Source organism: Leptonychotes weddellii, chromosome 11, assembly GCF_054177405.1.
Source record: "Leptonychotes weddellii isolate Sample4059 chromosome 11, ASM5417740v2, whole genome shotgun sequence".
NCBI lineage: Eukaryota > Metazoa > Chordata > Mammalia > Carnivora > Phocidae > Leptonychotes > Leptonychotes weddellii.
In genome coordinates, this window is record NC_138379.1 from 12,887,522 (window position 1) to 12,899,943 (window position 12,422).

Genomic DNA, 12,422 nt, shown 5'->3' on the forward strand with positions numbered 1-12,422 from the left:
ATTTATCTGACAGACAGCTAGAAAGGGAACCCAAGCAGGGGAGGTAGGAGAGGGAGAAGCAGGCTGAGCAGGGAGCCCAATGTGGGGCTCGATCCCGGACTCCAGGATCATGACCTGAGCCGAAGGCAGACGCTAAACAACTGAGCCACCCAGGCACCCCAGTAATGGATCTCTTAATAAAAACATGTGTTATGCTATAATCAGCCTTTAAAGATTTTATTTATTTGAGAGAGAGAGCATGAGCAGGGGGAGGGGTAAAGGGAGAAGGAGAAGACGACTTCCCGCTGAGCAGGGAGCCCAACTCGGGGCTCAATCCCAGGACCCTGAGATCATGAGCCAAAGGCAGAGGCAGATGCTTAACTGACTGAGCCACCCAGGCACCCCCATATGTGGTTTTCTATAGTAATATGTTTAGTATCAATATGAGGTTTTGTTTTGTTAATCTGTTTTCCATGTGGACCTATTCTGTAGGTTTTTCTTACATCTTTCGGTAGGCCCGGATAGTGAAACAAAAAAATCAGATGAAACAAATCTGGTAATGTAAAGGAAGACTCCTGAGATCCCAGATGTTAGGTTCTTCAGGCACAGTGCTGAGTGCCCTGTTTCATAACCCTAAGTTCTTATTTTTCCTATAGTCTTAAAGGTCAACTGAGCCAAGTTAAAATGTTCTTTTCTATTAAAATAAAGAGTATTTTAAAGGAAATCTTGGAGATCATCTTATTTTCATGTTATGATATCTATATTTAAAATATTTACATACCACGTATCTTTTTAAATATCATTTCTGAAGGAGAGTATTTTCTGTCTCCTCTAACCTTTTGGCATATGTCAGTAGCTATTACTAAAAATTTTTGTTGCATTTGTGTACAGGAGATAAATTTATACACATTAGATAAATAAATAATAGATAAATGAGTTGACCCTTGAACAACACCGGGGTTATGGGAGCCAGCCCCCATGCAGTCAAAAATCTGTGTATAAATTTTGACTTCCCCAAAACCGAACTACCAGTAGCCTGCTGTTGACTGGAAGCCTTAGAGATAACAAACAGTCGATTAACATATTTTGTATATTATCTCTATTATATACTGTATCCTTATATATAGCAAAGTAAGCTAGAGAGAAGAAAATGTTATTAAAATCAAAGGAAGAGAAAAGACATTTATAGTACTGTGCTATAAAACATCCATGTTTGAGTGGACCCACACAATTTGAACCTGTGATGTTCAAGGGTCAACTGTATATGAGTTCTACTACAAAAATGTCAGTGTTGTTTCATAACTGAATCCCTCTTGCTCCTGAATTTGTTATGCAGAAATGTTAGCAGTGACTCAGAAAGCTAAATTTGGCCAGTTAGGAAACTTAAAAATATAAAATGTGGCAAATATATAAGGTTAAATGTGCTACCTTTTTGAAAGAAGTCAGAATGCAACTGTTTTCCCCATGAAAAACTGAAGCAAAGAGAGATTTAGGTTGCCTGGAGTTGTAGGTGATAAGCTTTGACGTCAGGAATGAAACATGCTGCCAGGATTAGTGATCTGTCAAGTTGAGTGAACTACCTTAATTGTAAGAACTATTAAAAACTTACTGCAAGTAGGGGCGCCTGGGTGGCTCAGTCATTAAGCATCTGCCTTTGGCTCAGGTCATGATCCCAGGGTCCTGGGATCAAGCCCCGCATCGGGCTCCCTGCTCCACAGGAAGCCTGCGTCTCCCTCTGCCCGTCCCCCTGCTTGTGTTCCCTCTCTCACTGTGTCTCTCTCTGTCAAATAAATAAATAAAATCTTTAAAAAAAAAAAACAACTTACTGCAAGTAGATTTCACTCATCTAAATATGTATAAACTGATTTATGTTTTTAAGCTTTTATATGTATATACATATATATTTAAGATGTTACACAAGTTTGGTCCTTTATAGATTTGAATTATCCCTAATCTGGTTACCTGCAAGGTTAGTTTTAAGATTTTTATATTCTGGACCCTAGACATTAAATAACACTCTTAGGGCGCCTGGGTGGCTCAGTTGGTTAAGCGACTGCCTTCGGCTCAGGTCATGATCCTGGAGTCCCGGGATCGAGTCCCGCATCGGGCTCCCTGCTTGGCAGGGAGTCTGCTTCTCCCTCTGACCCTCCCCCCTCTCATGTGCTCTCTCTCTCAAATAAATAAATAAAATCTTTAAAAAAAAAAAAATAACACTCCTAGAAGAGTGGTATCTAAACATAGATGTTAGGAACTCCTTTTTTTTTTCCTGCCTTAAAAAATCTCAACTATTAGTATATAATAAGTACAGAACTGCATTTGAGTGAATGAAAACTAACACTACCCAAATATATTGCATGTTGACAAGTTTGTTTTTTCCCCAATGTTTTACTTCTAGTGAATTTGGTTCCAAAATCATCTTGCTTAAGCCAATTATCAAAGTGTTGCCAAAACTCTTTGAGTCTCGAGAAAAAGCTGTTCGAGATGAAGCAAAACTAATTGCTGTGGAGATTTACAGATGGATTCGGGATGCTCTGAGACCCCCATTACAAAATATAAACTCTGTCCAGGTGAGGCACAAAGTTTTTTGGTTGTCTTTGCATAAGACTAATATGAAGGTATTTCTTTCCTGTTGTTGATATTCTGTCCTTACAAATAATTATTTTTGTTCTTAATTTTGAAATAATTTGATTTTTTTTTCTTCTGAGCATAGCTGTCTCTGATTTTATTTTGTCCTCTCAAGTTAAATACCATACACTCAGTGATTCCAGTATGTCAGTGTTGAGTCTATAGTAATTTAAAAGATCCCTTTATAATGCTGTTGGGTGGCAGGACTTAGTATCTGTTTGGACAACATGCATTTTATCTGTTTTTTATTACAGTTGGTTTTAGAGACTTTATCTGATACAAATATATCTGAATTCATGAACTAATGAGTGTCCTAAAAAGTGAATTTTATTCTTTTTTGTAAGTGCTTAGACATACATCTTCAGTAGTAAATATGTCAGTTTGATTTATGTTACCAAATGTATAATTTTTTTTTTAATTTAAATTCAGTTAATTAACATATAATGTATTATTTGTTTCAGGGGTACAGGTCTGTGATTCATCAGTCTTATATAATACCCAGTGCTCATTACAACACATACCCTCCTCAATGTCCATCACCCGTTATCCCACCCCCCGACCCTTCTCCCCTCCAGCAACCCTCAGAAACCTCCCCTCCAGAAACCCTGTTTCCTAAGATTAAAAATCTCTTATGGTTTGTCTGCCTCTCTTGTTTCTTCTTTTTCATTTTTTCCAGTGTATACACTTTAAATGTATCTTTTCTTTTTGCCCTGTTAGAACCACATAAATAAGAAATTGGTTTCTGATGTTAGTAAACATAAATGTTAAGTATGTTCTCTAAGGATGAGGATGTAGGTATGTTTTTAAAAATATTTTATGATATTTGTAGTTGAAAGAACTAGAAGAAGAATGGGTCAAATTGCCAACAGGTACTCCTAAACCAAGTCGATTTCTGCGTTCCCAGCAAGAACTAGAAGCTAAATTGGAACAGCAACAGTCAGCTGGTGGCGATGCTGAGGGAGGTAAGCCAGTTTTAAACATTGGTTTCTATGAAAATTAGCAAGAACAGGCCCTACCTCAAGAACCTATGTTTACAGGGGCACCTGGGTGGCTCAGTCATTAAGCATCTGCCTTTGGCTCAGGTCATGATCCCGGGGTCCTGGGATCAAGCCCCCACATCAGGCTCCCTGCTCAGCAGGAAGCCTGCTTCTCCCTCTCCCACTCCCCCTGCTTGTGTTCCCTCTCTTGCTCTTTCTCTCTCAAATAAATAAATAAATAAAATCTTAAAAAAAAAACAAAACCTATGTTTACTAAGCACATTTTGTAGGACTGCCATTTAATACAATATCAGTTGTTTATAGCATTAATAACTAATTCCTTCTATATCAAGATTTCATCAGGGTGTGAAAGGAGTGATAACTATTTGATAAGTAAAAACCTTCCATCCATTTTTAAGGTTTGTTTTGTTTTTCTCCTGGAAGGTGGTGACGATGGTGATGAGGTGCCACAGATAGATGCTTATGAGCTTTTGGAAGCGGTAGAAATTCTTTCCAAACTTCCCAAAGACTTTTATGACAAAATTGTAAGTAATGGTGACCTTCTTTCATTTATTTCATTTTAAATAATTCCTTGATTATAATTAGATGTTCTGCTGAGCCCTTTTCCTGGTATACCCCTTTGCACCCCGTATCTTCCCTAGTAGAGTGAATCAGTTGCTTCTTTGTTCTCATACTGCTGTGTATGTATACCTACAATAGCAGTTTCTTTTAACACATCTTACCAAAACCCAGAACATTATTCCTGACTTCTTTTTCCTCATTGTCTCTCTGGTTTTACCTTTAAATAACTGTCAGATTCATCTTTTCTCCATCCCACTGCCACTGCTTTACCCCAGGGTTCCTTGACGTTGGCACTATTGACATTTTTTCCAGGTAATTCTTGGTTTTGGGGGACTCTCCTGTGCACCGTAGGATGTTTAGCAGCATCTCTAGCATTTACCCACCAGATATCAGTAATACCATTCCTCAAGTCTGATAACCAAAAATGTCTCCAGACTGTGCTAAGTGTACCCCAAGAGACACAGTTATCCCCAACGAAGAAACAGTCTTATCCCAACCACCACCATCATCTCTTGTCCCACATGCCATGGTAGTCTTCTTGTAAGACTCCCTGTCTCTGTTCTTGTCTCCTTCCCATCACATTTCCCAATATAATCAAAGCTGTGGTTTTTGAAAATAAAAATCTTCCCATATCACTGCCTCACTGAAATCCTTCCAGTGGCTTCCATGAGTTTAATGTGATGTCTGAAATCATCCTATAGCCATCGAGGCCACCTAAGGCACCTTTGAGGCCCCTGCTTACCTTGCAGCCTTACCTTCTGTAATTGCTCTCACTCCATGCCCCTGTCATCCTGAACTTCTTGTATCATACATGCCACACTCGCCGCCCCAACAAGCTCTGGACCTTAATATATGCTGTTCTTTCTGCCTATAACATTCTCCCAATTCACCCCATAATACTTCTTCATCCTCTACATCTCACCTTAAGGATCACTTTTTAGGGGAGATCCTACCTGTCAGCCTAAAGTAGATTAAGTCCTCTTGCTGTAATTCCAAAGCAGCCTGTACTTCTCTTCTCATAGTGGCCATGACCTAGTAGTTATTTATTGCAGATCTTCCTAGCTTTGCCAGCAAGCTGCTTCAGTCCTCCATTGACTTCGGATTAACAAATACTTGATAAATTAAATCGCACTGTGATCTTCCCCAGGGTGGCGAGTTTGTCGTCTTCGTGGTATCCCCAGTTCTTTCAAATAGTGGGTGTGCAAAATTTTTGAATGATTGCTTGATCTCTAGTGAAGTATTTTCTACTTTATGGCCATAAAACAGAACAATTGTACCACCAATGTCTAAAACTGATCTCTAAGATTAGAGCAGTTTTGGTGGTTGGTTATGTGATTGTCTTTTTCTGGTCTTTTTAATATTGTCAATATGGGAATTCCTTTCGCCTGTAGTTGTACCACTATGAGATATCCTAGAAACACTTTCTAGCAATGTTTCCTGTTTAATACTTGCTTACTAACATTTGCCTAGAAAATGAGAAGGAAGTCTATGGCATCCCGTTCTTTTACTTATAGAACTTTAGGGTTATGAAATGTTGTGAAAACACTTATGTATGGACAAAATTTTATATATATGAGCAAAACATTCTGATGGGCTGCACAGTTTTGCAGCTTTGTTTTTTAACCAGCTTTAGAAAAAAGTTTCTAAACAAAAAATAATGACATATCTTTGAATTAGGAATGCGAGAAATACTTTTATTTTTTTATTTTGCCTCCTAATTTCTGCCTACAAGTGACTCATTCCGTGCCTTGCAGGAGGCAAAAAAATGGCAAGAGAGGAAAGAAGCTCTGGAGGCTGTAGAAGTACTAGTGAAAAACCCCAAACTGGAAGCAGGCGATTATGCAGATTTAGTCAAAGCATTAAAGAAGGTAAGTGAGAAGAGTGTCAACACTGGTAAGCGGACAATAGGCCAGGCCTTTGAGTTTCTCGCCATACCCTTGTAAAGGATTGTTTAAAACGATTGTCCTAGGTTAGTTTGGAGGGATTGGTTTTCAGTCTTTGTTGATTATCATTTTGCTTTATGCTGTCTGGTAACATACACAAACCTCAAGAAAAAGAGGGGCTTGGTGATGTAGAACCAGATATTCTAGTTTTATTTATTTATTTATTTTTAAAGATTTTATTTATTTATTCATGAGAGAGAGGCAGAGGGAGAAGCAGGCTCCCAAGGAGCAGAGAGCCCGATGCGGGACTCAATCCCAGGACCCTGGGATCATGACCTGAGCCGAAGGCAGACCTTAACCATCTGAGCCACCCAGGCGCCCCAGATATTCTAGTCCTGTAGTTCTATAGGATGAACTATTTAAATTGGCTCTATTTAATGGGACAGGTGTTAAATATGAAGAGTATTTTCCCATTAGATAGAAAATTATGCCACCTTGTATATCTGCGTGTAAAGTGAAGGATGTGTGGTCATCATAAAGCAGGCAAGTGCTGAATAAGAAAGAAGTGCTTTTAGGGGCACCTGGGTGGCTCAGTCGTTGGGCATCTGCCTTCGGCTCAGGTCATGATCCCAGCATCCTGGGATCGAGCCCCGCATCGGGCTCCCTGCTCAGCGGGAAGCCTGCTTCTCCCTCTCCCACTCCCCCTGCTTGTGTTCCCTCTCTCGCTGTGTCTCTCTCTGTCAAATAAATAAAATAAAATCTTTAAAAAAAAAAAAAAAAGAAATGCTTTTAGAAAATACTCCTTTGGTGTTGCTGCTGGTTGATGAATTTGTATGTAGTGGCTTTTCATAAAATCTGAAAGTATAGATCAAATACTGTGAATAGAATTAAAGAGTTTAAGAACAAACTCTAAAGACGTGTTCTTGAATAGAGAAAACTTTAATTTGCTTCTTCAGCCTGAAATTACAGAGGATTAGAATGGTGGTGGGGGGGTTAATCTTTAGTTATATGCACATATAGGTACAGTAATTCTCATTATTCATAGTGGGTATCTTCTCTAAAGCCATTACAACACTGAATTAGCGAATACTTGACCGAATTGCTCCTAAGGAAACACAGGGGTGGGGTCCTGCAACTCTTTGGTCTCAACATTTTCATCAATCAGTCGATATATAACTTGTTTTATTCTATTTGAAGAGGTCTCATTTAATATATATTATTGATGCATTAACACTGAACTCCTGGCCAACAGCACTGTAACTCATGCCTGAACAAAGCTTATCTAACACATAATTTCTGTGTCAGGCCTTTTTGCACTTAGGAACACTAGACAGCACTTCAGCACTATACTTGGGGGCCATTTTAAACAGTGAAAGCACCAACAAAAATCACAAAAATGAAAAGAAAAAAGAAAGAAAAAGAAATGCAGCACTAAACAGATCATGAAAAAGATACTTGTTCACAGTACGAGAGCTGAAAGAAGAAGGCAGAGTGTTGCTTTGTTCATTCTCAGCTGGGAATGTGCACACCAGGCAACTCAGAGTTTTCACAGCTCTGTGCTTGTCTATGAATGACTAGGAGAGTGCTGTGAGTATTGATTCGGGGGTTATAAATAAATGTTAACAAGTAGGTGAATTCGCAAATATGAAATCCGTGAGTAACGAGGATGGGCTATGTTTTCTCATAGTCAGCTTCCCATGCTTTCCTCCAAGTGAGATTTGGAGGCAGAGGTATGATTTTTCCCAATCTTGTTTAGTCCTCAGTCTTCCAATCTTGAAGAGCGCCAAACCCAGGCAAGATTAATTAGAAGGGAATTGCCCAGAGGGAAAAGATTTCACCAGCCTGGAGCATGGGAGGAAAGAGAAAGGGGAGAAAGGCACTAAGAGAGGGAAATGAGATTCTAGTGGCATTGAGAACTTCAGATTCTCTCTAAATTCCAGCATATCATTTTTATCTGTAATCTTATTACTTGTCCCTGAATTCTCAGTGCCTCAGATAAAAACTTTTATTTTTTCTTATCTAATGATACACTATTAATTGATGTTCTCCACATGCATTTTCTTAGGATATTAGCTGTTCAAATAAATACTGTTCTGTGATTTCCATTGGCATTTGAATATAATATACTCTCTCGCTGTATTCTTTACAGAGAGGATCATGGATTTTATATTTGGGTAGACATAGACAATAGATTTGTGTGAGAAACTTCTCCCTCTTCATATGGTGGAGTGGGGGGCGATTAAAGGCTTACAAACAAGTAAAAATTTTGATTTTGTGGCTAAAATATTTAAAACAATGAAAAGTTAATTTCGGTTGTATAAATAAACCAGGAACAAGGCATTTTAAAATTTTTTATGTGATTTTACTTGCATGTAAACACAAACTTCATCTCCATATTATGTTGACTTAACAGAGACCTGTCAAAAATGGGGAAATGAGGAAATGGAAAAGAATGAGACTGAATAGGCTACAGACCGATCCCTCATCCCTCCATAAATGGTCTCTTCTCTCTGTTGTCTATATCAAGTAATCCCAGTTTTTTTGCCTTTAATACAAGTAATGCAGAACTACTCATTTTGAAATTCCTTTCAGTATTCCTGAAATTATTTCTTGAGGTGTCTTCTTTCAAGTTGTCACATGACTTAACATATTTTGTGGGCTTTCCTGTTTTCACAGGTTATAGTTCTTTCATTTATAAGATACTTTTTCCCCTACCCCTTACCTTACTTCCCCCCCGCAATAGCTTCTTTGACTTGGCTAATTACCTATGGATGCTGGTAGATGCATATATTTTTTTAATCTTTAGATTAAGGTTTGGGTCTTCAAGGTATTTTATTATATACGCTTGCTAGCTTTTTATGTGGTATTAACCTTTTTTTTTTTCACTTGGTCTTTCTACATTTCCCCCCTTACTGCTTATATTCATCATAGTTTTCTAAACATGGTGGATTTCATTGACTTCTGACTATGTCAACAGAGTGTTTTTGTTTTGGTTACTATTAACTAGTCGCTTACATTACTAGTTAAAAATAAATACTAATTGATAATTACAGCTGACCCTTGAACAACACAGGTTTGAACTGCATGGGTCAATTTACACGTGGATTTTTTTCAATAAATACAGAACAGTACTGTAAATGTACTTTCCTTGTGATTTTCTTTTTTTTCTTGTGATTTTTTTTTTTTTTTAAGATTTTATTTATTTATTTGACAGAGACAACAGCGAGAGAGGGAACACAAGCAGGGGGAGTTGGAGAGGGAGAAACAGGCCCCCCCCACCAAGCAGGGAGCCCATGTGGGGCTCGATCCCAGGACCCTGGGATCATGACCTGAGCCGAAGGCAGACGCTTAACGACTGAGCCACCTAGGCGCCCCTTTCTTGTGATTTTCTTAATAACATTTTCTTTTCTCCAGCTTACTTTATCATAAGACTATAGAATATAATACATATACAAAATACGTGTTCATCAACTGTTTATGTTATTGGAAAGGCTTCTGTAGTTGTAAATAAGTTTTGGGGGAGTCAAAAGCTGTATGTGGATTTTTGACTACACGGAGGGGAGGGGGGTCAGTGCCCCTAACCCTCACATTGTTCAAGGATCAACTGTGCTTAAAATTATTTTGTAGGCCTAGATTTATGGGAGAAGTGACAGCACTTTTAATTATAGAATATTTCCCATTATTTAGGTTAAATTAACTTTGTGAGCTAAAGCTTCCTTTCCCTAGTCTAGAACAGAGTCATGGAGATTTTCAAATCTGGAATGGAGTCATATGCTATTTTTCTTAAAAATAAACACTTCTCCACCTTCCCCACTCCCATTTCCCAATTTAGAACAACCTGTTTAATCAAACTACGATGTTTGACAATGAGTGTTGAAGGCAGATAGGCCTAGTCCATCACTCACCTATAAGTTCATTCAATCCTTTACCATTTTGAACTATAATAGGTTCACAAGATCCTCTTCAGGACTTTCCATCAGGACCATTAGTGTCTAGGGTTCAGCTCCCACTGGTTATTGCTCTAATGGTGGATAGAGAGAGCTGTTCTTCATTGAACTAAGATTTCTTAGAATGGGGTCTGGCATGTTTTTGATGACCATCCCTAGAATATACATTTATATGCTAAATATGAAGTCTGCCATCTAAATAATTCCTGTAAGTTCTTTTGGTTAAAAAAAGAGCATCCAAACATTTATAAATGCCAGTAGTGAGTTTAATACAGAACTGAATGGAAGTTTTTTCTCTATGGATTTATAGTAAAGGATTTAACAAAATGTTTATTAGGACCTGATCTCATCTTCTCATAAGAAAAATGGATTTGCCGTAACATGAATTTACAGTGTGAATATGCTTTAGTAAAGAAAGCAAAAGCTTTGGAGTCAAAACAGAGCTGGGTTTAAATCACATCACATCACATTTGCTAGCTCTGACCTTTAGCAAGGAATCTATATTTAATTTCTGAAATCTGCAAAATTTGATAATATTCCCTAGTTTATAGGGTTTGGGTTGAAAAATTAAATGAAATAAGGATTATAAAGCACCTATAAAATTATGACATTAATTTGTTTTTAATAAATGTTAATCTTGCCTCTTAATCGTTACTCCTTAGCACTTAGGGAGTGCATGAAAGTCCATCTAGAACTTCCTTGCATGCTCTACATTAGGGGTTGTTTAATTCAGGGAATCTGGAAGGAAGCATTCTACTTATGGAATATAAGATCTTAGGGACTAAATAAATCCGAGGTGGAATGGAAGCATTACTTCTACCTGGGAAAAGAGTAAAGCGTGAAAGGAGGGTGGTAGTATAAATAATGCTGGAAACTCTGCTAAAAGACTCTAAATGCACACTTGACGATCATTAGGTATGTAAAATGGCAGCCGCAAGGCCAGAAGCTCCCTGAGAGGAATGGTTGCAGTGGTATTTGCGACTTAGCATCCCCATGGACTTCTTGAAAGTACCTATACCAGTTTCTGCTGGTGTTCCTTGGGTATAAACGTTGGAGCTGTTGCCCTGTGGTGTCTTTCCTCTGAGATACATTGTCTTTTGGCTTTTCCTGCCCCAGAGCAAAGTCAGCAGGCCTGCAGCTTCTCTGCCATTATCAGAGTCCCCTCCTGCAGAGTTGTGCAGTGCTGACAACCCAGACTACCACTGATGGAGAGTTAGCTATTTGAAGTTGTGGTTCTGTGTATATGTTACTGGCAGAACTTTAAGACAGGAGACTAAACAGAATGAAAGGACACCCTCAAATTTGATATTGTCAAGGAAGAATTTTTCCTCTTTTGTAGGAAACAGAATTGGCTATCCATTAGCATAACAGCTTGCAGAGTTCTTTTAAGAATACATTTTCAGTTCCCTTCTACAGAGTTGTGACTATTTTGTTTTCCTTTCTTCCCCCCTTTTTGTAGGTTGTTGGAAAGGACACCAATGTCATGTTGGTGGCTTTGGCAGCAAAATGTCTTACTGGCCTGGCTGTTGGGCTAAGGAAGAAATTTGGACAATATGCAGGACATGTGAGTAACACTCCTTTTTAGATACAAATCAACAACGTTAACACGAGTGGCAGACTTGCTTGCTTTATAATATTGAGCATAACCCCTCACAACATTTCAGTAAAGATGTTGGTTATAACTAAATTCATTAGCTTTATATAGAAAATAGGGTACATGGCCTAAATACTTAGTTGAGTTGATTTGCTTATTACTTACTTATTAATATTTTGCTTTGTTCTTGTAAGATTATATGCAGTATAACAGGATGAAATGAAACTTGTGATAACCACTCGAGAGAGTGGTTATGAAAGTAGGAAAGGCAGTATAAGACCAGAAGTGAGATGAATATGTAAAACGTATTTTTAGTGTTTTCTTTCTTTCTTTTTTTTTTTTTAGATTTTATTTATTTGACAGAGAGAGACACAGCAAGAGAGGGAACACAAGTAGGGGGAGTGGGAGAGGGAGAAGCAGGCTTCACGCCGAGCAGGGAGCCCGATGTGGGGCTCGATCCCAGGACCCTGGGATCATGACCTGAGCCGAAGGTAGACGCTTAACGACTGAGCCACCCAGGTGCCCCTTTAGTGTTTTCATATTCAAAATATAATTAATTTACTTATGTACTTGAAACGTTTTATATAGATTAGCCTCTTGGTGTAACAGTTTAATTTATTCTAAGAAATGTGACTGGAGGGCGCCTGGGTGGCTCAGTTGGTTAAGCAACTGCCTTCGGCTCAGGTCATGATCCTGGAGTCCCTGGATCGAGTCCCGCATCGGGCTCCCTGCTCGGCAGGGAGTCTGCTTCTCCCTCTGACCCTCCTCCCTCTCATGCTCTCTGTCTCTCATTCTCTCTGTCTCAAATAAATAAATAAAATCTTTAAAAAAAAAA

The 12,422-nt window shown here is 38.5% G+C and overlaps 1 protein-coding gene across 4 annotated transcripts in view; it reads left to right on the forward strand.

Moving 5' to 3' along the window:
* The window catches only part of CKAP5 (cytoskeleton associated protein 5), a 105,196-nt gene that overhangs the window by 39,187 nt on the left and 53,587 nt on the right, over positions 1 to 12,422 (forward strand). For all 4 annotated transcript variants that reach the window (XM_081798159.1, XM_081798160.1, XM_081798161.1 and 1 more), the window contains 5 exons: positions 2,375 to 2,546; positions 3,434 to 3,566; positions 4,026 to 4,126; positions 5,918 to 6,031; positions 11,453 to 11,557. In XM_081798159.1, the coding sequence (XP_081654285.1) occupies positions 2,375 to 2,546; positions 3,434 to 3,566; positions 4,026 to 4,126; positions 5,918 to 6,031; positions 11,453 to 11,557 (625 nt within the window). The remainder of the gene's footprint in view (positions 1 to 2,374; positions 2,547 to 3,433; positions 3,567 to 4,025; positions 4,127 to 5,917; positions 6,032 to 11,452; positions 11,558 to 12,422) is intronic.